Genomic DNA, 21324 nt, shown 5'->3' on the forward strand with positions numbered 1-21324 from the left:
CATCTAAAGGCGTTGTATTTGGATTCAGTTCATAACAAAAAGAAACTCTCCATCATTGATCGGGTTTGTTCTGTTTCTGCCTCTAGAGGACGCTGTGGTGGGGAAAGAGTTGACAGTCAAGATCCCGTTCCTGAACCCGCTGTCACAAGTGTTGAAGAACGTTTTGTTCCGTTTATAGGGATTGGGAATGCAGAGCGTCAGAAAGATCCCGTGCAGGTACGTTTTTCAGTGTTTAACAGCAGTTTAATTTCAGCTGTGACGTGTTCATGCACTTTAGATGTGTTTAGAAACATAGATTGTGCTGCATTAAATATGATATTTAAAGAGTGAACATCTTCCAGAGAGTTGATATTGTCTTTCTGTCTGTCAGTGATGTGGAGAAGCTTCCGGCGGTTTGTTCCCACTGTCTCCGGCTCTCAGAAGCTCCTGGCATCGATGGACTGCCGTCAGCTCACTCAGGTGCACGGATTCACTGATATCGTATTGAAACACTGGCATTGTGAAGCCTTCAGATGCTCTCGCTTCTCTTGAAGAATATTTACTAGATTGAAGAGTCACCTACACTGAATAATAAGTCAGTACCGATTCAAGTCCACAATAAAGATTCATATCCTGTCTGTTGTAATGTCTATGTGAGCAGATCGATGTGTGTTTGTGTAATAATTAGAAAGCTGTTTCGTTTACAAGAAATATCAGTCCAAACTAGCATTGAACACTTGTCTTTATTCAGATGCTGCAGTTATTACAATATAAACCAAAAAGCACAACATTTCACAAGACATTCAGTGTTAACAGCTGGAGATGAGAGCAATGGCTTCAGAGATTTCCTTACAAAATCAAATGATAGAAACACTCAAATGTTATAGTAGATTTAAAAAGCAAATGCAAAGTATTAATGGAAGACAAACATTGGAAATATATGTGTAACAAAGCAGCACATCCATAGTTAATCCTTTCAGATATCAAGGTTGTTGTTGTTGTTGTTGTTTTATGTTATTTTAACTGAAGGGTGTGATGATCAGTGGGTTTGAGTTTTTATCTTCATCACAAAAGTTTGGGATAAAAATTGGATATAGTTTCTCAGTGAAAGTCTGACCAATAAAAGAGTAGATATGAGATCTGGACCCCACGTCATAAAAAGAGACCAGACCCTCCTCATAATCCACAAACACACCCACCTTCTCAGGTGTCTCTCCACAAATGTTTATAATCATTGGAACATCAATAACTATATATGTATCCTCATCTTCCAGACCCAGAGCCCAGACTCCATCCTCAGGACTTGGGATAATCTCCTCCTTCCTGTCAATGGATTCTCTGATCACTCCTAAACACCACGCAGGCTTTCCCTTCACCTGCACCTCATAGTAAAATCTCCCTGAACTGAATCCCTGCTTTGCCAGAACACAAGCTACATCAAATCTCTTTGGGTTTTCTGGGACGTCCTGTGCAATGTTTCCAAGACTGACTTGTTTTCCATCGTCAGAGAGGATGAGATGTGGATTCGCTGTATCAGGATCCAGAGTCACATCCACTGAGAGAGATCAGGCATTATCAATCAACTTCAGAACAAACATTTTCAGATGTACAGTAAATAATACAGATTATCAGGTGTATTGAAGAGTTAATTTCTTTAAAGAAAATGGTGTCAATCACTGTACCTGCATACTTCTGCACAAACTTCAACCCTGTGAACACAGATGACAATATAATGATGAATAATTTCATGTTAACAGTGAGTTTCTCTCTATTGGGAGCATCAGTGGCATGTAGTGAGTTCTGGTTATGTGTTTGTACATGGATAGTTCCATCATGTTGCTTACATGTCTCTAAAGTAAGTTAAAGTAAAACTGTTTTAGCTGGTTATGGCATGAGTTAACGTTTGGATAGGACTTTACTGGGTTTAGTAAGTCTTTTATGCCAGTGTAATCCTAACATGAAAGTTGAAGTTATGGTTATATTTATGAAACATTGTGATTGTTGTAACGTTTGTTGTTGAATAATTATTTTCCTGAATAGAAGCAAATGTGATGTTAAATGTAAATATCATTATTTACATTTAACATCACATTTGCAAAACATGCTGTTACTTTTATAGTGTTTTGTGTTTTTTGAAAGGTTGAACGATATGCATCCCATCCTGGTTTACTTCAAGTGCATACTAAGTGTGCTGATATCTTTGTTATTGATTCAGCCTTGTCAAGCACTCCGGCCGTTGTTTTCCTGTTTTTTTCTGAAGTAAACGAACTAGAAGTCTGTCAAGAGCTGTCACTAACAGTGATCCTTTGAGACTGACATTATCCGATGCTGAAACTGGATTTAACCCAGAGTATTCTTTGAAAAAAATTAATTTTCTTAGATTACTGGCAAAAAACAACAACTACGTTGTACTTAAAATCCACATACCAGTTTGACTGAGCTTTTCATTTAGTGTCTCATGAGTTTTCTTCAGTTGATTCAAAGCTGTATGCAGAGAGTTCACATTCACATCAGAGTCAATCCTGATCTCAGTCCAGTTCTTGGTGTGTGGACGACTGTACAGGGATGAGCACATCTACAGCAGGAGAGAGCGAGAGAGGGGGGGGGGGGGGGCTGTTAAATATGATATTCTTATATTTTAAATTTTTTTACACAGGACCTTTCTTACACAGTTAAAGGGATGGTTCACCCTGAAATGAAAATAATAGTGAACGGATAATAGTAATGGATCACAAAACTCACAGTTCGGATCACAGTACGGATCATGAGTCACGGATCGGATCATTTTTCGGATCAGAAAAAAGGGTGAGGAGACAATTTTTCTTTGCTTTCCATTTATTACACAACTTTTGGTGTTAACAAAAATAATCTAAATGGTTATGTTTTAACAAAAATAAAATTAAAAAATAACCAGCTGAATAAATAAAATTTTACTCAGTTGTTAAAGTGTAACAACCTGAGACGTGAAAATGGTCCTGAGCTTATAATGAAGAAAAAAAACAAAACAAAACAAAATTAGGATGTCAACATTCTCAGGGGAGAGAGTAGCTAGACCTCTCACGCTTGTTAGCATTGCAATTCTCTTTGTAGGCCTATACATTATTTTATAGATATAATGTTTAAACGCACTACATTTAAACAACGTTTATTCAATTCATTACTTTATATTTATTTAGCCTAATACCTACTTTACATTTATACATTACGTTGCTCATGCAAGTGGCAAAGCATATGCTATAGACTATGTTAAAATAACAAACATTTTAAATTAGAACTTACAATAGGAAAAAAACAGCTGACTCTCGTCTTTTCTTTCGTTTTTAAATCGTTTTACAAGAAATCCTGCAGGTCATAAAGAGCAAGTGCTCTTCATTATTTCTCCTTGTTTACCTAAATGCCGTTTTCCTTGCTTAACCCGAGGAAAAAAGCCATGTCTTGACTTTGAAACAGAGTAGACTTTACATTATATCCGTCTGTGGTGGAATTATTATATTTCCGCATCGATACATGTTTATTTACTTTAATTCAATTCAATTAAATACTTTAATTACTTTAATTGCAAACGGAGTATGTGTGAAACGGGCGTAAAACGTCAGCAGGTGTCGCTTCAGATGCCATGCTCAATGTATTGCCACTTTCATAAGGCTTTCTCATGCTACAGTGCCTACATACTGTTACAGTTTTGTCCATCACCCTTCTTCCGTCATCATTATATTTTACGGGGAAGCCAAAATGCTCCCATACATGCGATTTGAATTATGCGGGAGGCTTTTCAAGTTCTTCTGCTCCTCCGCTAGCCATTGTTGACTGATTAACATGCCCTGTTCACGTGAACACATGACTGCTGTGTGTAGTTTCACTGAAACTCAGCATCGAGTTTAAAGGAACGAAATTACTTAAAAGCTAAATCGGCAGAAAACTGCCTTTTACTCTGCGATCGCTAAACAATTGAGATCAATCCGCAAGTTTAAAAAAATGCGCAATAAATCCATGGGTCGTGCCGAACCATGGGTCGTGATCACGGATCAACTGCGATCCGTTACATCCCCAGAAAATAAAGTAATCTTTTACTCGCCCTGCTGTTGTTCTAATGCCTTCTATCTTTTTCGGACCTCAAAAGCGAAATGTTTTTAAACGTCCTGCACGTGCTCCTCTATATAATGGCAGTGAATGGCGACCAGACTAAAACTTTATAAAAAGGATACAAAAGGATCACACAATGATACAGAGAGACACGCGCCATATATGCAAAGTGTTCAGGAGGCATACTAAGGTTTTGCGAGAAAGAAACCGTTTTATTCAGTCAAAATACTGAGCTCGGCTGTTATTTTGCGCGCGTTCCTGTGAGTGCGTGTACTGTCGGGTACAACTGTCGGGTACAAGTATGCAGGTTTATTTTATTTTCTGGTGCTCATTTAAGTGATTTAATTCAATAAGTAACGCTGTTGACTGTAGGGCGTTTGTGGAAGAAAGTTATACGAGTTCACCTTGGAGGTTGGAATAAAGCACGAAGTGTGAAACGCCAACTGCTTCTGTGAGAGGTTTCCTGCTGCCACTCGAGTCAGGAGAGATATCCCCTTTCCAACCTAAACAAACACGTGTTAGATGTTCACAGACCTGTATGTCATGGAGATGATCATCAGTGTGTGGGAGCTGCTCCAGCTCAGTGTTTCTCCTCTTCAGCTCTGTGACTTCCTGCTGCAGCTCTTTAATGAGATCTTCAGCCTGTTCCTCTGCTGCTTTCTGCTGTTCCTCCATCATCTTCAGCAGCTCAGACTGACATCTCTCAAAGGAGCGGATCAGTTCAGAGAAGAGCTCAACACTGGATGATCTCTCTTTATCCGTGTTTCTCTGATGAATGAGATCAATTAAAATGTATTTAAGTGGATAGTTCAGTAAAAATAGACTGTCATTTAAAAAATATTTTTTGGTAACACTTTATTTTGATGGTCAGCATTCTGTTGACTATAAGGCCGTGTGTCCACCAAAGCGTTTTTTTCACGCGGATGGCTGGCATATTCAATTGTTTTCAATGGGAGCTCCGCACACGAGCGTAACGAATTTTAAACGAATTTAAAATTCAACGCTGAGCGAGTATTTCACACTCAAGTTTTTTACTGTTCGCCGAGAGTTGAAGAATGTTCAACTTTGAGTAAAATGCAGCGCTCATCACTGTCAGTTTTCACCCAGCCGTCCAATCACAGCGGAGTTGTTCATATCCCATGGAAATCAGATCAGATTTATCAAGTCTGAACAGCCAAAAAATCATATTAAATGCACTTTTTACAAATCCGTTTCAAGCTACTTCAATCGCATTTCAGGAAATCTGTTTCAGTCTGACCACTCTGATCGGATTTTGCGTGGTTTATGTCACTTTCTTTTTGTTGTTGCAAAGTGCCGACGAGCAAAATAACAATAAGCTATAACGGAGACATGTTCTGAAACCGGCGGAGACGACAGCACTGAATAAAACCGCTCATAGCAGCTTCTTACGGTTCTGCTGTTGCCTCATAATAACACAGCAGTCCAGCGCAGCGGCTACACAATGTCATGTTGAGAATAAGACAACATCTGTATTGCAAACTCCTCCATGCTGCGGTTGTTGTTGTTTTTGGTGTTTGCCAATAAACTCAATGTCATTGCCATAGAAACCAATGCATCTTTCCCGGAAAACGAAAGAGCGGCATGGACACACAAATCGGATCTGAACAGTTGCGATACACAATGTGGACATCAATAATTTTAGATCAAATTCCAATCAGATACACAACCATTTGGATTTGGACTGACAGTGTGAACGTTGCCTTAGTAGACTGTCTGCTTAATATCTGTGAACTCTTTATTGTGATGCTCCTCAACAGACATTCTACTGACTATCAGTAACTTTACATGTCAACTTATTCTAACCCTAACCCTACCAGTCTAATAATACTCTAATGAGAGTTAGTAGACATGCAGGTGCAACCGGAGGTCGCATTAACCGAAATGTTTCTGTCATTGATGGAAATTTTTTCAGCAGTGACGGAAAAATCTGAGAGCCGTCTGTCATTTTGAGGATGATCTATTGTAACTTGTAACTGTGATTCTCACCCCTGTCCACTTGGTGGCGAATGCGCTCTTGCTGACTATCATATTATTTACAAGCAGTTTTATTGACATCTTTCTGCGGTTTAAACACTGATTGAGGGATTATACAGCGACATGATACAGATCTCGGTAAGTTGGACTGTATCTTTCAACATATTTTCTGTTTATTTCGTTCTGTAGCGTAGTAAAGAGGAAAGGATGATCGCTTTCACTCGCGCTCCGCTTTGCTTGAACTGAGGTACTACAGTGATCTCTCGCGCCACATTAAAGAGCGCCAGATATTCCGATATTCACTGTTTGAATTGTGTGATAAAATAGACAGAATGTGAAGCTGGGATTTTGTTTCACCTCTAACGTTACAAAGCACAAAGCGTATTGGTCCGTGTGGCGCTTCACAATTCAGTTTTCAGACCATACAAATGCAAATGCAAAAATGAAAAATTGAAAGCAGACGTTCATTTTTCTTGTTTTATGTTACATAATCAATGGATATTTGCCATTTTTTCCCCTTTTTTCAATTTTACTTTTTTTTTTACTTTAGAAACAATCATTTGAATCAATTTTTCAATATTTTTGTCTTTCAATCTGGTCCGGGGGCTGAACCATTAGCACGGGGGTGTGGCTGTGGACGTCTATAATTTCAGTGATGTAACTGCTTTATTTACACTGCATGCACGTTGAGGAGTAGTTTAAAAGACTGAACACAGAGGATGACCTTTTTTTCCAGAAGTGCCATTATCTTTATTACTAATATAAAATAACTGTGCAAAATAAGGAAGGCCATCGGGAGACGTGGGAAAAGTGAAATCCCAGTGGCCTGGCTACTGATTTCACACATTGCCCGGGTGTTTTGTATTTAAATACTTATCCGTTATTACATTATGTTATTAAAATACCTTATAGGGATCGGATGCATTTACACCCACAGGGCAAATTAAAGATGAAAAATGGATTTCATTTATTCAAATGATTGTTTCTGAAGTCACACTTTAGAAAAAGTATCTATTGATGAAGTAAAACGACAAAAAGGAAAAAAATGGGGAATGGTTTGAAAACTGAATTGTGAAGCGTTTGTGAACACTTATTGTGATTTATTGGACAAACATTCATGATGAAACCTGAAAGTGACGTCTCTGTTCAACTTTCTCTTCATGAATAAATCAGTGCATAATCTAGCCTGTATGTCCTGTAAATTTGTAAATAACAATGAAAACGTGAACAAAAACAGAGCATATAAAATGGCTTATTTTCATTCAAATATGAATAATAAAATGACGGGTAATAATATATTGTGACTACATTTGACCTCTGGATGTGACGTTACTTAAAGTCAACAGAACGTGTTAAAGGGACCATCAAAATAAAGTGAACCCATGTTATAGTCATTTAATTTAGCTCCTTTATTAAGCAAACTGAAATATTATGATGTGCAACATTATATTAATTGTCCTATTTCACACTCACTTTTCTCAGCTCTACTGAGAGTTTGATCTCTTGAATCTTCTTCATTCTGTCCTGGATCATCTGATGAACGTCTGTCTGTGTCTGAACCAGAGAAAAAAAGTCTTTTTTGAATATTGATTTTGAACTTTTCAGTTTTGAGGCTTTTAGTTCATGTCTGTCAGTTTTGAGAATGACGTGCACAGGTCAGCACAACAATAACAGAGCTGAGAGGTGAAGCGAATAACATTGATTATATCGTTACAATGGCACCTGTCAATGGATGCTACATATTAGGCAGTGACTGAACAGTCAGTTCTTGAATTTATACCGATTTCAAATCAAATTTTCCTTGATTTTTTTTACATTTAAGAGTGGAGATCACTGTACTATACAAATATCCAGTAAATTTCAGAACACAAAAGTTCCTTGTTAGACCAAAAACATATTTTATTGAAGCCAAGCTGCTCAAATGACTTGTTTTGGATCTTGTCACATTATGACGTAATAGTGTGACGAAAGACACGCCTCTGCAGAAGAAGAACGACGCCCACTTCTATATCGTTGCCTCTTTAGCCCCGCCCCCCGACTCACACATGTCATGTAGTAAATACCAGACAGACTCAAACACAGGATTACTCCAGCAACAAAACCAGAGACAATCTGTGGATTACAAGACGTTTTGAAGTGCCAAGTAGTGGAAAAACAGGGATTGGGATCAAAACGTCAAGAAAGCGTGGATGAACTTTATTTTTAATGCAGCTCCAGATCGCTTAATTTTACTGCATATTCATTTTGAAACAAAACACAGTTGACAGACACTGCACCAACAAGGATTAATCTTAAATCTAGATTAAATCAAGGTTTATCTAATAATTCTGTTGCACCAAACTTTAAACCTTGTTTAAAAATAAGCATTTAAACCATCATTTTGATCCTGGATTTAATTTATATTTAAGTTAGATTAACTTTAATCCTGGGTTAGGATTAAACTCAGATTTAAATCTCAATTATGGAGTAATTTTAAACTTGCATGTGAGGAGGTTTAAATAAAATAAAGTGCACCTACAATTAAACTATGCAGATGAGTGAACAGAGATAAAAACAGTGTGTCGTCAGGTCTCAGAGGGGTGTTTATTTCTAAAAATGAAAAATAAAGCGAATTGAGCCGTGAGAGTGTGAGGGTTTAAAATTAATTGGTGCAACACAACTCGATTTAAAATGCATTAAACCAAATCGCGGGAAAAGCCTATCAACAAATCCTAGTTTAGCTCTAAATTGAGCTTAATTTAATCCCTGTTGGTACAACCCACCCACAGACAAAGAGACTGAAAATAAAAGATGACGCTGTGATTACTATATTGGATCTGACAGTAATAATGCAACACAGTCGTGTGTGAGTAACAGTATTTTTCATCATCAAGTTTTCAAAACGATTCCACACATGAAACTGTTACCCAATCACAGCAGTGGGCGTGTACTTCAAGTGTTGAATGTGACGCCCATCAAGATGGAGGGTTTGAAAGAGAGAGTCAAAAACAGGACAGAAAATTGCTTATTACTTCTAAATTAGGAGTTTTTTTTCCTTGATAACATTATAAGCAGTGTTGCCACAGTTACTTTGAAAAAGTAACTTAGTTACTTTACAGATTACTTGATTTTAAAAGTAACAAAGTTACTTTAGAGATTACTTGATTTTAAAAGTAACTAAATTAGATTACAAGTTACTTTATTAGTTACATTCATCAGTTGCCGACAACACCTCTGCAGCCTCAACATAAAAATGACAACCGTTTTTGCCAACACTTTATTGGAAGTGCATTTTTAATAGTAACGTCAACAATGTATCTCCTGAAATTGTATCTCCAAAAAAAATATTTTGACTAATTTTATAAAATCTAAACATGTTAATGAAAAGGTACAAATTACTTTGTGTTCTTATTAAATACATTTATGAAAAACAATTTATATTACATTTTTTTATTTATATTTATATATATAATAAATAATTATATGGGCCTACACAAATAATATAAAATGTATAGTTTATCGTAAACCTAATGTGCAGCTCTGTAAAGGGACAACAATGATCGATACGTGAGAACAATATATTTTTTAATAATCTTTAAGTGCACAAAACTATGAAAATATATGAAACGCTTCAAAACTTATGCGCATCCCGGGTGCAGAATGATGCGCTTAAAGCAACATGGAGTCAGTGTGTGCAGTGCAGCGCGAGTGCACGTTGAAAAGTTCACGGCATAAAGAGAAGATGAGCGTTGAGCCCACAAATCCTAGTCTACTATTTAGCCTATATCGGTCCAAACATTCACTGATTATTTGTTTCTTCACAGTTTTAAATTCCGGTTATTGTGCGTGTGATGCTAATTAATAGTCCTTGTGTTGTCACCTGGGTAGCTCGAGCACAACATCTTTCAGAAACCGCTAGATAAACTCCAGCAAGTTAAATTATTTTATCAACATATCAAGTATTATAACGGGAATATATCATATGGAGTGAGCTTTAACGTGCTGCTGCTGCTGACTATAACCGAACGCGACGCGCAGTTTTGCTGAACGGAGAATGATTGACAGCTACAGCGGAGGAAAGACATTCAGCTATGGAATGGCTTTAGATGACTTTGTAGGCTACTAGCAAATAATAATATGCTAATAATGATTGCTGAAGGATAATGTGACAATATATATTTCTGATGATTATTTAATTACCACGACATGCCTAATCTGAGCAAGTGACTGCCTGTCTTGAGTTTTGTCGACAGACGGAGCGGCCGCCTCGTAATTCTCTATAAAGGAAAAACCCTGCTGAGACAATAAAATTACAAAAATAGTAACTCACAGTGACTTGGATAAGTTACTTTACTAAGTTACTGTCACAGACATCCCAACCTGAAAAAGTCATTTCTTTTTTCATATTGCTATGGCCACAGAACATAATATAATATATCATTAATATATAATTTCTATAGGCCTATGCAATTATTTGTAAAAAAAAAAAAAAAAAATATGTAAAATTATGTAGATCACTTTTACTATTTACATAAGCTGCTTATACTATTTATGTAGACTGCTTTTATTTATATTTCATTGCAACTTTAAACAGGTCTAAGGAGTTTGTTGTTTTCATGTAGCCTTGGCAACTAGCCGACCTGAAAAATATGCACATTAAATGAAACTTGTTTAACTCAACCATAACATGTCAGTCAAGACTGTTCATAATTTTTTTAAAACAGTAACATAAAAACATAGACTGGCCTAATTTGATACGAAAAGAAAGACTGAATGCCACTTGCCTAACTGCTAGTGGCTCATACTAGATCTTAAGACACTGTCTTAACATAATGGCTTAGTTTATGCAACTGGCCCCAGGATTACTAGAAAGCTACAGGCAGGTGAGTTTGATCAAGGTTGGCCTCGAGGACCAGGGTTGAGCACCTCTGGTTTAAAGGATATGCTGCTAATGTCTTGAGAAAACTGCGTTTCACAGTGTGTTTAAAGTGTTTTGTCTGTAAGTCTTGCCTTCTTCTCTGGACTCTCCTCCTCTATAGGAACAGTGTTGTGAGTGGTGTGTTCAGCTTTCTGCTTTCTTTCATCACAGACGTCACATGACACTGGAGGATCACTGGAGGACGCCATGACTGACAAAACAATGAAGAGAAAATGACATCAACACATTGAATAACGCTGAGCATTTCAAGGCACTTCAGTGGGACTTAAATAAACTTTCACACAGCTGACTGATCTCAGGTAAATGATACACTAACAGACTTCTCTATGACATATCTATGCTAAAATTATTAATAAAATGAACATTCTCTTGAAATACAATAGTTAGACGTTAAAACATTTGAGTAACAGTTTTTTCCTCTGAAATCTGATGATTTTTACTCACCTTTAGCATTAAATGAGCATGAGAGAGACAATAGTTCATCTTATTCAAACTCTGTGTTGTCTGCGGAGGATGCTGCCACAGTTGTCATGGTAACTCTCAAACTCTCAACTGCCACTCAGAGTTTAGAAAATGCAGTTTAACCTCATAATTTTCTGAAAACGACATACCCAAATAAAAATGTCTGCAGCTTTTAAACCCTATGGTCTATATTTATAAATCTGGTCTTATTTTAAACTAGCCACTTGAAATTTTGAGTCATAACTCAAAGTAGTACATGAAAAGAGTAAAACAAGGTAAAATATACATGTAGGCCGAAGTGACTTTTTTTTAAAATTGAAATTCACTTAGGGAAAAATGTATGAGACTTTAATGTTAAGGGCCTGCAAATAACCTAAATATAAAACTGAATGTCTGATCATGTTTTGATTCAAATTTGAGGATGATGCTCTCCAAAATGGAGCTTCTGTAATTTAGATTTCATGAGGACTTTAAACATGCGCAGAGGAGGAAGGGAGGTGGAGGGCATACAGGGGTGGGAAGAAACTAGGAATTTTGCATGAGTACTGTAAGGCATGTGTGTTTATTTCTAGTTTATGGGACTTTATCTCTCTCCCCTTCCTTGTTTCCTTGTTTTTTGTTCACTTGGCCGCTTACTGTAACCATTCATTTTTTTTATTTTATTTATCAGCCTGTTACTATTTTGCTGAAAACCTCATTAAAGATGGAAAAAAATAGTCATTTAAAAAAAAAAATTATATTGTTTGTCCTTTTTAATGGATCAGATGTCATGTCTCGAGTCGAGTCGAGATGGCGCCGAGGATGGCCGCAACGTCGCAAGCTCTGCTGAAACATTGTAGTTTTTTGTTTGTTCTGTTTATAGTTTTTGTGTTTTTTGTCTTGGATGTTGTCTGCCTCACTACGTACGACAGACAGACACTTTTGGACATTGGTTCGGCAATCGCACACCGAAAACCGGACTTTAAATTCTCCAGTGACGAACCGCTGCTTACAAACACAGCAGCGGATCCTTTTGTTTGGGCGGCCCGACCACGGAAACGCCGCCGGAGAAGGGGAAGCAGAGCCGGCGTGCTCATCAGATTAAGACGCCGCGCAAACCGACCCCCGCTTCCCAGTATTTTACTGGCAAATGTTCAGTCTCTGGACAATAAACTCTGCGAGCTGAGAGCACGGATCTCTTTCCAACGAGAGACGAGGGACTGCTGCATTATCTGCCTTACAGAAACTTGGATGTCCGCTGAGATTCCAGATTCGGCCATCGAAACCACGGGGTTCTCCGTGCATCGGATGGACAGAGAAAAAGATCTCTCCGGGAAAAGCAAAGGCGGGGGTGTATGTTTTATGATCAACCGATCCTGGTGTGATCAGAGGAACGTACATTCTATCAAGTCTTTCTGTTCTCCTGATCTGGAATTTCTCACGGTTATGTGTCGACCATTCTGGCTACCGAGGGAATTCACAGCGGTCATCATCACAGCGGTGTATATTCCCCCACAAGCCGACACAGACCGGGCACTGAAGGAACTGTATAGGTCAGTGAGTGAGCAGGAAACCGCGCATCCTGAGGCTGCGTTTATTGTGACCGGGGACTTTAACAAAGCCAACTTCAAGCGCATCGCACCCAAATACCACCAACATGTTAGCTTCAACACACGAGGGAACCGAGTTCTGGATCATTGTTACTCTCCCTTCAAGGATGGTTACAAATCACTCCCGCGCCCACCATTTGGCAAATCGGATCACGCTTCCATCATCCTTCTGCCCGCTTACAGGCAGAGACTGAAACAGGAAGCACCCGCCCTCAGAACCATCCAGTGCTGGTCGGACCAATCGGACTCTATGCTACAAGACTGTTTTGATCACGCGGACTGGGAGATGTTCCGGTCGGCCTCTGATGACGACATCGAGGTCTACGCCGATAGCGTAACGTGTTTCATCAGGAAGTGCGTAGAAGACGTTGTTCCGACCAAAACAATACGGCTGTACCCCAATCAGAAGCCGTGGCTAAATGTGGATGTTCGCGCGGCACTCAATGCGCAGACCTTCGCCTTTAACTCCGGTAATGCGGAGGAGCATAAACAAGCAAGTTATGCCCTCCGGAAAACCATCAGAGCAGCAAAACGCCAGTACAGGGACAAGATTGAAGGACAGTTCAACACCACCGACTCCAGAAGCATGTGGAGGGGAATTAACACCATCACGGACTACAAAGGGAACACAAACTCCACCGTGAACACCGCTGCCTCTCTCCCGGACGAGCTAAACACCTTCTATGCTCGCTTTGAGGGAACTAACACCGCCCTCGCGGAGAGAGAGCTCGTGGCTGAAGATACAGAGGTTAGTGCACTCTCCGTATCTGTAGCGGATGTTACCCGATCCTTCCGGCGGGTGAACGTCCGTAAAGCCGCGGGTCCAGACGGCATTCCGGGCCGCGTCATCAGAGCGTGCGCGCGCCAACTGGCTGGAGTTTTCACGGACATTTTTAACCTGTCCCTCTCCCTGTCTGTGGTCCCCACATGCTTCAAAACGTCCACCATTGTTCCTGTACCGAAGCAAGCAAAAACCACCTGCTTAAACGACTGGCGTCCTGTTGCTCTGACCCCCATCATCAGCAAATGCTTTGAGAGACTAGTCAGAAACCACATCTGCTCTGTTCCCCCCCCCTCACTGGACCCACTGCAGTTTGCATACCGCAAAAACCGCTCCACTGATGATGCCATTTCATCCACTATTCACACTGCTCTCTCCCACCTGGAAAAGAGGAACACATATGTGAGAATGCTGTTTGTAGACTACAGCTCAGCATTCAACACCATTGTGCCCTCCATACTTGACATGAAACTCCGGGCTCTCGGCTTAAACAGCCTGTTATGCAGCTGGATCCTGGACTTCCTGTCAAACAGACGCCAGGTGGTCAGAATGGGCAGTAACATCTCCTCACCACTGACTCTCAACACTGGAGCCCCTCAGGGCTGTGTTCTCAGCCCACTCCTGTACTCCTTGTACACACATGACTGTGCGGCAACCCACAGCTCCAACACCATCATCAAGTTTGCTGACGATACGACGGTGGTAGGTCTCATCACTGACAATGATGAAACGGCCTACAGAGAGGAGGTGCACACTCTGACACGGTGGTGTCAGGAGCACAACCTCTCCCTCAACGTCAGCAAGACCAAGGAGCTGGTGGTCGACTTCAGGAGGAATGAGAGAGAACACCGCCCCATCACCATCGATGGAGCACCGGTGGAGAGAGTCAGCAGCTTCAAGTTCCTCGGTGTCCACATCACAGAGGAACTCTCATGGTCCGTCCACACCGAGGCCGTTGTGAAGAAGGCTCATCAGCGCCTTTTCTTCCTGCGACGGCTGAGGAGGTTTGGAATGAACCGCCACATCCTCACACGGTTCTACACCAGCACTACAGAGAGCCTGCTGACTGGCTGCATCACCACCTGGTACGGCAACAGTACCGCCCGCAGCCGCAAAGCCCTGCAAAGGGTAGTGCGCACAGCCAGCTGCATCATCGGAGGTGAGCTTCCCTCCCTCCAGGACATTTACGCCAGGCGGTGTGTGAAGAGAGCTCAGAGGATCATCAGAGACTCTAGCCACCCGAGCCATGGGCTGCTCTCACTGCTGCCATCAGGCAGGCGGTACCGCAGCATCAGAACACGCACCAGCCGACTCCAGAACAGCTTCTTCCCACAAGCAATTAGACTCCTGAACTCTTGATCCATCAGGATCATAACACACACTGGACAGAATATCACTCAGCACAACCCACTGTCGATACACACACATTATATACACATTTATATAATTTATTATTTATCATATAGCACCTATTGCACATTGGATCTCTACTGTGAATAATAATGTATACTGTACATTGTATACTATTATTATCATTATTATAGCGTAATGTATATTGTTTAATGTATGTTTTAGTGTGTATATTGTTTAAAGTATATTGTTTAAAGTATATTGTTTAAAGTATATGTATATTGTAAGTATGTGTATATTGGTTAAAGCTGTGAGAACCACACTCACATTGTGTAAATTATTTATTGTTTATTGTAGAGTTTACTGTGCTGTGAGTAATTGTGGGCGCATCAGTGTAATCTGATGCTGCTCTAAATGTTGTACATGTCATGTCATGTCGTGACTACTATGTTGCTCGGAACTGCACCAAGAATTTCACCTGCTGTTGCACTTGTGTACATGGCTGTGTGACAATAAAGTGATTTGATTTTGATTTGATTTGATGTCTTATTTTCTACTAAAATGTCTTTGCATGTCTTGGAGAGGTACATCAAAGGGATAGGAATTAATTTATTATTTTTAAAGCAGTTCTGCACACTGCTTTTACTATGACTAGAGTGAGTTTTATTGAGTACCATGTGGTCATCCAACCTTGGAACAAATATATAGCCTACCTCATGACGGTTTGATGACCAAAACATGGTTTAATAAAGCTAATAATAAGACAGGATTGAACTCTGGCGTCATTAACAGTTATGATGGTATGTATGTCCTTGAGACATCTGTGATGTTGGAAATGACGTTGTTAACTTTCACTGTAAAGATGTCACTTGGACATCAATAATGAACATTTAAAAGACGCCTAATAAACGTTCACTATTTATGTCAATAGTTAACGTTAAAAAGATGTCTAAAAAAGACGTTGCAAACCCTTTCATTCTGGCTCCTCAGTGGACGTCTTCTGAACGCTCACTTTTAAGGTCACTTGGACAGGGCCGGCCCAAGCCCTTATGGGGCCCTAAGCAGAATTTTATTCTGTGCCACCAATACGATTGACTGTTGTCAATTCTTGATAATTTGCACACCCCGTATCAATGTTAGTAGTTGTAGCTGTTGCTTACATCTTGTCTGGCTCTCATGTTTTTACCCTTATACGGTTTTTAATTGTAACCGTAGCAAACCCACAAGAGTGGTCATGTGTTAATATTCAAAGCCTTATAGTACTAAAGTTCAGACTGGGATATGTACTTTTTATTCTATTTTTAAGTAGTCTCTTATGCTTAATATGCTCACTTTTCCCCAGGATTCTTTGATGAATAGGAGGTTCAAAAGAACAGAATTTCTCTGAAATAGAAAGCTTTCAAAAAATCCTAAAAACATTGTACACAACTGTTTTCAACACTGATAATCATAAATGTTTGTTGAGCATCAAATCATCGTATTAGAATGATTTCTGAAGGATCATGTGGCACTGAAGACAGGAGTAATGGTGATAAATTCAGCTTTGTTCACAGGAATAAATTACACTTTACTATATATTCACATAGAAAACAGCTGTTTTACATTATAATAATATTTCACATATTCATATTACTGTTTTTACTGTAGCTATTTTTTATAAAATTAATGCCTTGGTGAGCAGAAGAGATTTCTTTTAAAAACAAGGAATGTTGATTTCTTTCAAACATTAAACAGATTCCATTTGACTGTGGAGAAGGAACCTTTTTATTTTCTAAATAAAAACTTCCCAAATGTAGGCTACACTTGCAGAAAAGCCTTTACTGAGAAACTGGAAGCTATGCTGTACTCCGTCCAAAACATGCAGCACGTCAGACAAGATATTCACACTAAACCATAGCGCATTCTCAAATCCATCCATTCATAAAAAGGTTACTGGGCAACTGACGAGTACGTTTTAGCTGATTTTCTCGCACTTTGGACTTTGAAACCTGGCTAATAAGCTAATAGTGTCTGCATGGCCGATGGCGCCGCGAGCTCTTGCAGTGCTGTCAGAATGCATATATTAGAAAACTTAACATTTTGCAGTTTATTTAGTAATTGTTTAAGGCCATTTCGCGATTTCAATCATCATAAAAATCAATCATGCAGCAAAAATTCATTTCATGTGCTCCTGGTGGCCAAGGGGCAGCTGCTAAGCAGCCGCTTAGTTCGCTTATGCCTTGGGCCGGCTCTGCACTTGGACGTCAACCGTGAACGTTAAAAAGACGTCTAAAAATTATGTCGCAAAAACTTTCATTCTGGCTCCTCAGTGGACGTCTTCTGACATTTAATTAATGTCTTTTGGGTGTGTCTTTGCTCAGTGGGATCGCTTCCAACCAACAGTCATCTGTGCGCGTAAGAGAGAGTTGAGTTGAAGTTGTTGTTATATATGAGAAGTTAGGAGTACACTTTAAGTTTTTGTAAACATGGTTTACATTGGTCTAAATGTTAATCACAATGGTCACTCTAATCTCAATAACACACAAAGTATCTTCACAGTAAAGTGGCTTGTATATTCACAGGTTTTGATTATAAGTTTTTCTTCTTTTGCCAGTCATTAAACATACTCAACCACGAGCAATAGTTAAAAAATTATATAGATATGCTTGACTATAATCCATTGTTTGTAATAATTTAATGAATGCCTTCATGTTTATTCATTTTGGTAGGAAGTGACATACAGTATACAGTTCACGAACATGGCAATAAAGCAGTTAATTGGAAAATATGGAATATATAAAAAAGTAAAAGTAAAAAGTTAAAGTTAAAGTAAGTTGTGAGTAGAATGAACTCAGGCACATATGGTGAACAACAAACTAGAAAAAAAAGAATTTGGTTAGAAATTTATAGACTAACTTTTCTGCAGACTTGGATTTGACATTTTTACAAACAGATAATCACAAAACTGTTATTATAAATGTCTTATGGTGATGATACACAGGGCAACTTTTTGAGCTATGTTGCTGGGCAATGTTGCCGTCAACGGGCAACCAGGTAAGACACAGGGCCCATGACCGATCTAAAGTATCCAGATAGAAATTTGTTGCCCATTCCCATTGGGAAAGTGGCCAAGCAACATTGCTTTGTAACATTGCCCAGCAACATTGCTCAAAAAAGTTGCCCCATGTATCATCACCTTTACATGAAGTGTATTTGACCATCAATATGTAGTAACTTTATTAAATTTAAACATTTTCAAAATTTGAGTTCTAATTTCTGTGGTTCTGAAACCATAAATAACAGGGTTACATATTGCAGGAACAAGGTGATACAAAGTGCTAGTTAAGATACGGATATCTCTGGGTATTGTAGCTACTCTATACCCAACAAATGCCGCAGTAACACTGATATAAGCTATTGCTATGGTCATTAAGTGTGTGGTGCATGTGTGAATGGCTTTGTGGCGGGATTCACCAGAAGGAGAGCGAAATATAACAACAAAAATGATGACATAAGAGCAGAATATCACAAGACAATCAGCAGATGTTATACCAAAAGCCACTGTAAGAGCTAAATAGTTTTTAGAAATATCATTACAAGCTAAATTGACAACAGATGTATGCTCACAAAAACTGTGGTAAATCATGTTTGTTTTACAAAAAGTAAGTGGCACAACGAGACCAACCATGGCAATAATGGCAACAGCGTTCCGAATGCTAAGAACTGCACAGAAAATAAGTGAGTTTGTCAAATTGACTAAATCATTGTAACGCAAAGGATAAATAATAGCAAAAAATCGATCCACAGCCATCCCAAGCAAGATGCTGGACTGAAAACAACCAGAAAAATGCAGACAAAACATTTGTATTAGACATTCATGTCGTGTAATTGTATTCCAGTCCCACAAAAAACCGACCAACATCCTTGGAATAAAATATATTGGCACAAAAAACCCCAAAGCTGCAATCAGTCCAATTAAAATATACATGGGAGCATGCAATTTTCGATGTTTTGCGATGACAATCATCAAAATGCAATTAGCAAATAATGTATAGATTAAGATGATGCAAAAAGGAATGAAGAGTAGCGTCCGGTACCCTTTAAGGTCTGTGAATCCAATTAACTGGAAATCAGTAAAAGAGATGAAAGAGATGTTGTTTGATTGGTCACCCATTCTGCTTTTTAAGTGTGTAGTACAGACCTTCGAAATAAAACAGCAAAAATAAACAGCAGTTATTCCTCATAATTTGTAACCTGTTTAACCTCAATCTCAAATACATGAAAATGTAAACATTATATATATATATATATATATATATATATATATATATATATATATATATATATATATATATATATATATATATATATATATATATAAATATAAATAAGAACAAATACAATACAAGATTACCTATATAGACATATTAAGCATAACAAATCTTCAAGAAGAAATTAGCAAAATGGTTGTTTTTCATATTTAGTTTAAAACTCTCCTGTACTCCCTTGAAACAGTCTGTCTTATATCTATCTGTTCCCTTTTCTGTCCCTCACAACCACTGATCAAACTCTTCCCTGCTCTTAAATACTCTATCGTTCCCTCCCCCAGCATTGCATGGGGATTTGGGGCTTGTTAAATTGGAACACAATTAGTCACAGCACCCTTTTCAGTCCCACTTTATATTAGGTGGCCTTGACTACTATGTTTTTACATCAAAAAATAAGTACAATGTACTTATTGTGTTCATATTGTATTGCAAAACACTTTTGCTGATATTGAGGTGGGATACGGGCAAAGTTAGGGACAGGTGTGGTGGCATGGGAAGTTGAAGGGTAGGGTTAGGGGAAGTGTCAACAGTGTAATTCTAAATTAATTACAGATGTAATTATATGCAGGTAATTTTTAAAATGTAATTATAATGTAAAAATACATTTTCATTGTTAGTTAGTTTAATAAGCTGTTACAATGGGCACCCAACATTATCAGTTAAACCAGTTATCGACACTGATTTGAGAACACTATATGATGGTTTGAAATCTAAATGATCTAAAATAAAAAGCATAACACACTTAAAATGCATTATATTTAATTGCTTTGCAGCATAAATTCAGCTCCAAAACAATAATCATACAGTCTCCAGCACAATCCAAAAATATCCAGGATTTTTCCCTGCCTACAGTTTGAGATGCTGCCATAGGCTCCAGCATCCATGTATATCGCTTAATTGATTATGGGCTGTTTCTTCAATAGTTACTAACTATGGAAAAACAACTTCCCATTTTACATTTTATTTCAAACATGCAAACAACATATGGAAACATATGCACACACGGGGATCTTCATTTAAATTGCTCTTTTGTTTACTTTTCCAAGTCAGTTTATGTTCATTAACATTTTCTGTTTGAAAACTCGGTCATGAGTGGCCAATTATGAGCAGATGTACCCAGTAGATGGTTATTTAATTAATGTTGGAGTTGTTATAATTGGCCCTCTCTTTGCACACTTGATCACTTTGGGATTTTCTGATGATCCCTGAGCTCATTTAATATGTTGTCACTGCTTACTTTAGAGCCCTTTTGTTGAAGTTAGCATACGTATAATGAGATTGTGCTTCCTCATGTAAACAAATAGTGACAATATAGGAAGTGTCATTATAATTTAATTTTTATGTTTTTGTGGGACTTAAATATGCAGAGATATTAGATTTTTGTTGTTGTTGTTGTTTATAGCAGGCTGCTTTCATCAAAACTTAGTATACCAAATGCCATAGTCGTCCTGGAGAAAGCTTTGCATCTCCTCCCTCCTTTTTAGACATGAAGCAACAACTTGATTGTTAGAAGGCCAGATATATAATCTGAAAGCTACAAGCACATTGTTTCCATTTCTTTGAATTTCCGTTTCATTTCCATTTAAATCCATTTATTACAGAGTATCCATTTATTACAGTGTACTATATGAAACCGTGAACAGAACAGCACTTGGTGTGTAAATCAAGAGAGTAATGTTTTCTCCATTAACAAGATGTTTACCAGAAATTTACAGTTGAACATACTTTACAGATTACAGATTAACATTGTTTATTGGTTATGACATTGAAAGACACTTTATAGGGCTACAAACATTTCTATCTCAGGAGCTGAGATTACTAGATAAGACAGCGTATCAAATTGAATGACTTCCTAGACAC

General features: G+C 38.4%; 2 protein-coding genes across 2 annotated transcripts; both read right to left on the reverse strand.

The window, feature by feature from the left end:
* Window positions 1-998: 998 nt before the first annotated feature.
* LOC307130286 (zinc finger protein RFP-like) lies at window positions 999-11163 on the reverse strand (the record flags this gene model as incomplete). Its single annotated transcript, XM_079823255.1, has 6 exons — window positions 999-1534; window positions 1662-1688; window positions 2407-2463; window positions 4467-4830; window positions 7531-7611; window positions 11047-11163. 6 exons carry the CDS (start codon window positions 11161-11163, stop codon window positions 999-1001), a joined length of 1182 nt encoding a protein of 393 aa, XP_079679381.1.
* A 7193-nt stretch (window positions 11164-18356) lies between these two features.
* Window positions 18357-19310, reverse strand: or55c1 (odorant receptor family 55, subfamily C, member 1; the record flags this gene model as incomplete). The annotated part of the gene is made up of 1 exon (XM_079824054.1): window positions 18357-19310. One exon carries the CDS (start codon window positions 19308-19310, stop codon window positions 18357-18359), a length of 954 nt encoding a protein of 317 aa, XP_079680180.1.
* Between the last annotated feature and the right edge of the window lie 2014 nt (window positions 19311-21324).

The sequence above is a fragment of the Gobio gobio genome (genome assembly GCF_949357685.1).
Source record: "Gobio gobio genome assembly, chromosome: 8".
Classification (NCBI taxonomy): domain Eukaryota; kingdom Metazoa; phylum Chordata; class Actinopteri; order Cypriniformes; family Gobionidae; genus Gobio; species Gobio gobio.